The following is a 10,026-nucleotide window of genomic DNA, read 5'->3' as shown; positions in this document are numbered from 1 at the left end:
GAAATGTTTGCAAATTTATTACAAATAAAAAAACAGAAATATCTTATTTACAAAAGTACTCAGTCCTTTTGCTATTAGACTCGAAATGGAGCTCAGGTGCATCTTGTTTCCATTGATCCTCCTTGAGATGTTTTTACAACTTGATTGGAGTCCACCTCTGGTCCTGTCCCTCTGGTCCTCTCCCTCTGGTCCTGTCCCTCTGGTCCTCTCCCTCTGGTCCTGTCCCTCTGGTCCTCTCCCTCTGGTCCTGTCCCTCTGGGTCCTCTCCCTCTGGTCCTGTCCCTCTGGTCCTCTCCCTCTGGTCCTCTCCCTCTGGTCCTGTCCCTCTGGTCCTGTCCCTCTGGTCCTGTCCCTCTGGTCCTCTCCCTCTGGTCCTGTCCCTCTGGTCCTGTCCCTCTGGTCCTCTCCCTCTGGTCCTGTCCCTCTGGTCCTGTCCCTCTGGTCCTGTCCCTCTGGTCCTGTCCCTCTGGTCCTCTCCCTCTGGTCCTGTCCCTCTGGTCCTGTCCCTCTGGTCCTCTCCCTCTGGTCCTGTCCCTCTGGTCCTGTCCCTCTGGTCCTCTCCCTCTGGTCCTCTCCCTCTGGTCCTGTCCCTCTGGTTTTCTCCCTCTGGTCCTCTCCCTCTGGTCCTGTCCCTCTGGTCCTGTCCCTCTGGTCCTCTCCCTTTGGTCCTGTCCCTCTGGTACTGTCCCTCTGGTCTTCTCCCTCTGGTCCTCTCCCCTCTGATCCTGTCCCTCTGGTCCTGTCCCTCTGGTCCTCTCCCTCTGGTCCTCTCCCTCTGGTCCTCTCCCCTCCCTGGTCCTGTCCCTCTGGTCCTCTCCCTCTGGTCCTCTCCCTCTGGTCCTGTCCCTCTGGTCCTGTCCTTCTGGTCCTGTCCCTCTGGTCCTCTCCCCTCTGGTCCTGTCCCTCTGGTACTCTCCCTCTGGTACTCTCCCTCTGGTCCTGTCCCTCTGGTCCTGTCCCTCTGGTCCTGTCCCTCTGGTCCTGTCCCTCTGGTCCTCTCCCTCTGGTCCTGTCCCTCTGGTCCTGTCCCTCTGGTCCTGTCCCTCTGGTCCTCTCCCTCTGGTCCTGTCCCTCTGGTCCTCTCCCCTCTGGTCCTCTCCCTCTGGTCCTGTCCCTCTGGTCCTGTCCTTCTGGTCCTGTCCCTCTGGTCCTCTCCCCTCTGGTCCTGTCCCTCTGGTCCTGTCCCTCTGGTCTTCTCCCTCTGGTCCTCTCCCTCTGGTCCTCTCCCTCTGGTCCTGTCCCTCTGGTCTTCTCCCTCTGGTCCTCTCCCTCTGGTCCTCTCCCTCTGGTCCTGTCCCTCTGGTCCTGTCCCTCTGGTCCTGTCCCTCTGGTCCTCTCCCTCTGGTCCTGTCCTTCTGGTCCTGTCCCTCTGGTCCTCTCCCTCTGGTCCTGTCCCTCTGGTCTTCTCCCTCTGGTCCTCTCCCTCTGGTCCTCTCCCTCTGGTCCTGTCCCTCTGGTCCTGTCCCTCTGGTCTTCTCCCTCTGGTCCTCTCCCTCTGGTCCTCTCCCTCTGGTCCTGTCCCTCTGGTCCTGTCCCTCTGGTCCTGTCCCTCTGGTCCTGTCCCTCTGGTATTCTCCCTCTGGTCCTCTCCCTCTGGTCCTGTCCCTCTGTTCCTGTCCCTCTGGTCCTCTCCCCTCTGGTCCTGTCCCTCTGGTCCTGTCCCTCTGGTCCTCTCCTTCTGGTCCTGTCCCTCTGGTCCTGTCCCTCTGGTCCTGTCCCTCTGGTCCTCTCCCTCTGGTCCTGTCCCTCTGGTCCTGTCCCTCTGGTCCTCTCCCTCTGGTCCTGGCCCTCTGGTCCTCTCCCTCTGGTCCTCTCCCTCTGGTCCTGTCCCTCTGGTCCTGTCCCTCTGGTCCTCTCCCTCTGGTCCTGTCCCTCTGGTCTTCTCCCTCTGGTCCTCTCCCTCTGGTCCTGTCCCTCTGGTCCTGTCCCTCTGGTCCTCTCCCTTTGGTCCTGTCCCTCTGGTACTGTCCCTCTGGTCTTCTCCCTCTGGTCCTCTCCCCTCTGATCCTGTCCCTCTGGTCCTGTCCCTCTGGTCCTCTCCCTCTGGTCCTCTCCCTCTGGTCCTCTCCCCTCCCTGGTCCTGTCCCTCTGGTCCTCTCCCTCTGGTCCTCTCCCTCTGGTCCTGTCCCTCTGGTCCTGTCCTTCTGGTCCTGTCCCTCTGGTCCTCTCCCCTCTGGTCCTGTCCCTCTGGTACTCTCCCTCTGGTACTCTCCCTCTGGTCCTGTCCCTCTGGTCCTGTCCCTCTGGTCCTGTCCCTCTGGTCCTGTCCCTCTGGTCCTGTCCCTCTGGTCCTGTCCCTCTGGTCCTCTCCCTCTGGTCCTGTCCCTCTGGTCCTCTCCCCTCTGGTCCTCTCCCTCTGGTCCTGTCCCTCTGGTCCTGTCCTTCTGGTCCTGTCCCTCTGGTCCTCTCCCCTCTGGTCCTGTCCCTCTGGTCCTGTCCCTCTGGTCTTCTCCCTCTGGTCCTCTCCCTCTGGTCCTCTCCCTCTGGTCCTGTCCCTCTGGTCTTCTCCCTCTGGTCCTCTCCCTCTGGTCCTCTCCCTCTGGTCCTGTCCCTCTGGTCCTGTCCCTCTGGTCCTGTCCCTCTGGTCCTGTCCTTCTGGTCCTGTCCCTCTGGTCCTCTCCCTCTGGTCCTGTCCCTCTGGTCTTCTCCCTCTGGTCCTCTCCCTCTGGTCCTCTCCCTCTGGTCCTCTCCCTCTGGTCCTGTCCCTCTGGTCCTGTCCCTCTGGTCTTCTCCCTCTGGTCCTCTCCCTCTGGTCCTCTCCCTCTGGTCCTGTCCCTCTGGTCCTGTCCCTCTGGTCCTGTCCCTCTGGTCCTGTCCCTCTGGTCTTCTCCCTCTGGTCCTCTCCCTCTGGTCCTGTCCCTCTGTTCCTGTCCCTCTGGTCCTCTCCCCTCTGGTCCTGTCCCTCTGGTCCTGTCCCTCTGGTCCTCTCCTTCTGGTCCTGTCCCTCTGGTCCTGTCCCTCTGGTCCTGTCCCTCTGGTCCTCTCCCTCTGGTCCTGTCCCTCTGGTCCTCTCCCTCTGGTCCTGGCCCTCTGGTCCTCTCCCTCTGGTCCTCTCCCTCTGGTCCTGTCCCTCTGGTCCTGTCCCTCTGGTCCTCTCCCTCTGGTCCTGTCCCTCTGGTCTTCTCCCTCTGGTCCTCTCCCTCTGGTCCTCTCCCTGTGGTCCTGTCCCTCTGGTCTTCTCCCTCTGGTCCTGTCCCTCTGGTCCTGTCCCTCTGGTCCTGTCCCTCTGGTCCTGTCCATCTTTTCCTGTCCCTCTGGTCCTCTTCCTCCCTCTCTCTACTAAAATAACAAAACATTCCTCTCTTCCCCCCAGCCTCTGAAAATGCACTGCCGCAGCTGTGCGCTGGTCACCAGCTCTGGTCACCTGATGGGTGGTGGTCGCGGCGAGGAGATCGACCGGGCGGAGTGTGTGATCCGTATGAACGACGCCCCCACGGCGCTGGGTTACGGGCGAGACGTCGGGCGTCGTACCTCGCTGCGCGTCATCGCTCACTCCAGCATGCAGAGGGTCCTGCGGAACCGACACGAACTGCTCAACGCTTCCCAGGTTAGATGATTCTCTGGGATTTCAAATGTGGATCTTGTGTTTGAACGGCAATACTCTCGACTCGAAACTACACATATTACGACAGGGTTACCAAGTCCCTATTTAGCCTCTCCTCTCTGTGTCCTGATCTGATGTACTTTCATTAGTTCTTTCTGCATGTTGTTGATGAATGTTTTACTCCTGGGGACAATATAGGACTGTTGTTGATACAGGTTTTACTTACAACCCCAAAAAAACATTCAATTAAATTCCCTCTAAAAAAAGGCACATTGTCAATAGTGCAGTGCGATTGTCGACAAAATAAACTTATGATTGAATCCCCGCATAAGTGTTTTCATTAATGCTTTCATAGTGTTATCTACTGGGGGACTCTATAGGTCACAGTGTTATCTACTGGGGACTCTATAGGTCACAGTGTTATCTACTGGGGGACTCTATAGGTCACAGTGTTATCTACTGGGGACTCTATAGGTCACAGTGTTAACTACTAGGGGACTCTATAGGTCACCGTGTTATCTACTGGGGACTCTATAGGTCACAGTGTTCTCTACTGGGGGACTCTATAGGTCACAGTGTTATCTACTGGGGGACTCTACAGGTCACAGTGTTATCTACTGGGGGACTCTATAGGACACAGTGTTATCTACTGAGGGACACTATAGGTCACAGTGTTATATACTGGGGACTCTATAGGTCACAGTGTTATCTACTGGGGGACTCTATAGGTCACTGTGTTATCTACTGGGGGACTCTATAGGTCACAGTGTTATCTACTGGGGGACTCTATAGGTCACAGTGTTATCTACTGGGGGACTCTATAGGTCACAGTGTTATCTACTGGGGGACTCTATAGGTCACAGTGTTATCTACTGGGGGACTCTATAGGTCACAGTGTTATCTACTGGGGGACTCTATAGGTCACAGTGTTATCTACTGGGGGGACTCTATAGGTCACAGTGTTATCTACTGGGGGACTCTATAGGTCACAGTGTTATCTACTGGGGGACTCTATAGGTCACAGTGTTATCTACTGGGGACTCTATAGGTCACAGTGTTATCTACTGAGGAACTCTATAGGTCACAGTGTTATCTACTGGGGGACTCTATAGGTCACAGTGTTATCTACTGGGGACTCTATAGGTCACAGTGTTATCTACTGGGGGACTCTATAGGTCACAGTGTTATCTACTGGGGGACTCTATAGGTCACAGTGTTATCTACTGGGGGACTCTATGGTCACTACTGGGGGACACTATAGGTCACAGTGTTATCTACTGGGGGACTCTATAGGTCACAGTGTTATATACTGGGGACTCTATAGGTCACAGTGTTATCTACTGGCGACTCTATAGGTCACAGTGTTATCTACTGGGGGACTCTATAGGTCACAGTGTTATCTACTGGGGACTCTATAGGTCACAGTGTTATCTACTGGGGACTCTATAGGTCACAGTGTTATCTACTGGGGGACTCTATAGGTCACAGTGTTATCTACTGGGGGACTCTATAGGTCACAGTGTTATCTACTGGGGGACTCTATAGGTCACAGTGTTATCTACTGGGGGACTTTATAGGTCACAGTGTTATCTACTGGGGACTCTATAGGTCACAGTGTTATCTACTGGGGGACTCTATAGGTCACAGTGTTATCTACTGGGGACTCTATAGGTCACAGTGTTATCTACTGGGGGACTCTATAGGTCACAGTGTTATCTAATAGGGGACTCTATAGGACACAGTGTTATCTACTGGGGGACTCTATAGGTCACAGTGTTATCTACTGGGGGACTCTATAGGTCACAGTGTTATCTACTGGGGGACTGTATAGGTCACAGTGTTATCTACTGGGGGACTCTATAGGTCACAGTGTTATCTACTGGGGGACTCTATAGGTCACAGTGTTATCTACTGGGGGACTCTATAGGTCACAGTGTTATCTACTGGGGGACTCTATAGGTCACAGTGTTATCTGCTGGGGACTCTATAAGACACAGTGTTATCTACTGGGGGACTCTATAGGACACAGTGTTATCTACTGGGGGACTCTATAGGTCACAGTGTTATCTGCTAGGGGACTCTATAGGTCACAGTGTTATCTACTGGGGGACTCTATAGGTCACAGTGTTATCTACTGGGGACTCTATAGGTCACAGTGTTATCTACTGGGGGACTCTATAGGTCACAGTGTTATCTACTGGGGACTCTATAGGTCACAGTGTTATCTACTGGGGGACTCTATAGGTCACAGTGTTATCTACTGGGGGACTCTATAGGACACAGTGTTATCTACTGGGGGACTCTATAGGTCACAGTGTTATCTACTGGGGACTCTATAGGTCACAGTGTTATCTACTGGGGACTCTATAGGTCACAGTGTTATCTACTGGGGGACTCTATAGGTCACAGTGTTATCTACTGGGGGACTCTATAGGTCACAGTGTTATCTACTGGGGGACTCTATAGGTCACAGTGTTATCTACTGGGGACTCTATAGGTCACAGTGTTATGTACTGGGGGACTCTATAGGTCACAGTGTTATGTACTGGGGGACTCTATAGGTCACAGTGTTATCTACTGGGGGACTCTATAGGTCACAGTGTTATCTACTGGGGGACTCTATAGGTCACAGTGTTATCTACTGGGGGACTCTATAGGTCACAGTGTTATCTACTGGGGGACTCTATAGGTCACAGTGTTATCTACTGGGGGACTCTATAGGTCACAGTGTTATCTGCTGGGGACTCTATAGGACACATTGTTATCTACTGGGGGACTCTATAGGTCACAGTGTTATCTACTGGGGACTCTATAGGTCACAGTGTTATCTACTGGGGGACTCTATAGGTCACAGTTTTATCTGCTGGGGGACTCTATAGGTCACAGTGTTATCTACTGGGGGACTCTATAGGACACAGTGTTATCTACTGGGGGACTCTATAGGTCACAGTGTTATCTACTGGGGGACTCTATAGGACACAGTGTTATCTACTGGGGGACTCTATAGGTCACAGTGTTATCTACTGGGGGACTCTATAGGTCACAGTGTTATCTACTGGGGACACTATAGGTCACAGTGTTATCTACTGGGGGACTCTATAGGTCACAGTGTTATATACTGGGGACTCTATAGGTCACATTGTTATCTACTGGGGACTCTATAGGTCACAGTGTTATCTACTGGGGGACTCTATAGGTCACAATGTTATCTACTGGGGGACTCTATAGGTCACAGTGTTATCTACTGGGGGACACAATAGGTTACAGTGTTATCTACAGGGGGGACTCTATAGGTCACAGTGTTATATACTGGGGACTCTATAGGTCACAGTGTTATCTACTGGCGACTCTATAGGTCACATTGTTATCTACTGGGGGGACTCTATAGGTCACAGTGTTATCTACTGGGGACTCTATAGGTCACAGTGTTATCTACTGGGGACTCTATAGGTCACAGTGTTATCTACTGGGGGACTCTATAGGTCACAGTGTTATCTACTGGGGGACTCTATAGGTCACAGTGTTATCTACTGGGGGACTCTATAGGTCACAGTGTTATCTACTGGGGGACTCTATAGGTCACAGTGTTATCTACTGGGGACTCTATAGGTCACAGTGTTATCTACTGGGGGACTCTATAGGTCACAGTGTTATCTACTGGGGGACTCTATAGGTCACAGTGTTATCTACTGGGGGACTCTATAGGTCACAGTGTTATCTACTGGGGGACTCTATAGGTCACAGTGTTATCTACTGGGGGACTCTATAGGACACAGTGTTATCTACTGGGGGACTCTATAGGTCACAGTGTTATCTGCTAGGGGACTCTATAGGTCACAGTGTTATCTACTGGGGGACTCTATAGGTCACAGTGTTATATACTGGGGACTCTATAGGTCACAGTGTTATCTACTGGGGGACTCTATAGGTCACAGTGTTATCTACTGGGGACTCTATAGGTCACAGTGTTATCTACTGGGGGACTCTATAGGTCACAGTGTTATCTACTGGGGGACTCTATAGGACACAGTGTTATCTACTGGGGGACTCTATAGGTCACAGTGTTATCTACTGGGGACTCTATAGGTCACAGTGTTATCTACTGGGGGACTCTATAGGTCACAGTGTTATCTACTGGGGGACTCTATAGGTCACAGTGTTATCTACTGGGGGACTCTATAGGTCACAGTGTTATCTACTGGGGACTCTATAGGTCACAGTGTTATGTACTGGGGGACTCTATAGGTCACAGTGTTATCTACTGGGGGACTCTATAGGTCACAGTGTTATCTACTGGGGGACTCTATAGGTCACAGTGTTATCTACTGGGGGACTCTATAGGTCACAGTGTTATCTACTGGGGGACTCTATAGGTCACAGTGTTATCTACTGGGGGACTCTATAGGTCACAGTGTTATCTGCTGGGGACTCTATAGGACACAGTGTTATCTACTGGGGGACTCTATAGGTCACAGTGTTATCTACTGGGGACTCTATAGGTCACAGTGTTATCTACTGGGGGACTCTATAGGTCACAGTGTTATCTGCTGGGGGACTCTATAGGTCACAGTGTTATCTACTGGGGGACTCTATAGGACACAGTGTTATCTACTGGGGGACTCTATAGGTCACAGTGTTATCTACTGGGGGACTCTATAGGACACAGTGTTATCTACTGGGGGGACTCTATAGGTCACAGTGTTATCTACTGGGGGACTCTATAGGTCACAGTGTTATCTACTGGGGACACTATAGGTCACAGTGTTATCTACTGGGGGACTCTATAGGTCACAGTGTTATATACTGGGGACTCTATAGGTCACATTGTTATCTACTGGGGACTCTATAGGTCACAGTGTTATCTACTGGGGGACTCTATAGGTCACAATGTTATCTACTGGGGGACTCTATAGGTCACAGTGTTATCTACTGGGGGACACAATAGGTCACAGTGTTATCTACTGGGGGACTCTATAGGTCACAGTGTTATATACTGGGGACTCTATAGGTCACAGTGTTATCTACTGGCGACTCTATAGGTCACATTGTTATCTACTGGGGGACTCTATAGGTCACAGTGTTATCTACTGGGGACTCTATAGGTCACAGTGTTATCTACTGGGGACTCTATAGGTCACAGTGTTATCTACTGGGGGACTCTATAGGTCACAGTGTTATCTACTGGGGGACTCTATAGGTCACAGTGTTATCTACTGGGGGACTCTATAGGTCACAGTGTTATCTACTGGGGGACTCTATAGGTCACAGTGTTATCTACTGGGGACTCTATAGGTCACAGTGTTATCTACTGGGGGACTCTATAGGTCACAGTGTTATCTACTGGGGGACTCTATAGGTCACAGTGTTATCTACTGGGGGACTCTATAGGTCACAGTGTTATCTACTGGGGGACTCTATAGGTCACAGTGTTATCTACTGGGGGACTCTATAGGTCACAGTGTTATCTACTGGGGACTCTATAGGTCACAGTGTTATCTACTGGGGGACTCTATAGGACACAGTGTTATCTACTGGGGGACTCTATAGGTCACAGTGTTATCTACTGGGGGACACTATAGGTCACAGTGTTATCTACTGGGGGGCTCTATAGGTCACAGTGTTATCTACTGGGGGACTCTATAGGTCACAGTGTTATCTACTGGGGGACTCTATAGGTCACAGTGTTATCTACTGGGGGACTCTATAGGTCACAGTGTTATCTACTGGGGGACTCTATAGGTCACAGTGTTATCTACTGGCGACTCTATAGGTCACAGTGTTATCTACTGGGGGACTCTATAGGTCACAGTGTTATCTACTGGGGACTCTATAGGTCACAGTGTTATCTACTGGGGACTCTATAGGTCACAGTGTTATCTACTGGGGGACTCTATAGGTCACAGTGTTATCTACTGGGGGACTCTATAGGTCACAGTGTTATCTACTGGGGGACTCTATAGGTCACAGTGTTATCTACTGGGGGACTCTATAGGTCACAGTGTTATCTACTGGGGGACTCTATAGGTCACAGTGTTATCTACTTGGGGACTCTATAGGTCACAGTGTTATCTACTGGGGACTCTATAGGTCACAGTGTTATCTACTGGGGGACTCTATAGGTCACAGTGTTATCTACTGGGGGACTCTATAGGTCACAGTGTTATCTACTGGGGACTCTATAGGTCACAGTGTTATGTACTGGGGGACTCTATAGGTCACAGTGTTATCTACTGGGGGACTCTATAGGTCACAGTGTTATCTACTGGGGGACTCTATAGGTCACAGTGTTATCTACTGGGGGACTCTATAGGTCACAGTGTTATCTACTGGGGGACTCTATAGGTCACAGTGTTATCTACTGGGGGACTCTATAGGTCACAGTGTTATCTACTGGGGGACTCTATAGGTCACAGTGTTATCTGCTGGGGACTCTATAGGACACAGTGTTATCTACTGGGGGACTCTATAGGTCACAGTGTTAT

The 10,026-nt window shown here is 51.4% G+C and overlaps 1 protein-coding gene across 1 annotated transcript in view; it reads left to right on the top strand.

The window, feature by feature from the left end:
• Window positions 1-3,301: 3,301 nt before the first annotated feature.
• The window catches only part of st6galnac5a (ST6 (alpha-N-acetyl-neuraminyl-2,3-beta-galactosyl-1,3)-N-acetylgalactosaminide alpha-2,6-sialyltransferase 5a), a gene marked incomplete at its 5' end in the record, with an annotated part of 30,456 nt that continues 23,731 nt past the window's right edge, over window positions 3,302-10,026 (top strand). The window contains one exon of the mRNA XM_029703908.1: window positions 3,302-3,547. Coding sequence (XP_029559768.1) covers window positions 3,302-3,547 — 246 coding nt within the window. The remainder of the gene's footprint in view (window positions 3,548-10,026) is intronic.

This window comes from Salmo trutta, chromosome 21, assembly GCF_901001165.1.
Source record: "Salmo trutta chromosome 21, fSalTru1.1, whole genome shotgun sequence".
Classification (NCBI taxonomy): Eukaryota; Metazoa; Chordata; class Actinopteri; order Salmoniformes; family Salmonidae; genus Salmo; species Salmo trutta.
This window is presented reverse-complemented; position numbering and strand designations above follow the sequence as displayed.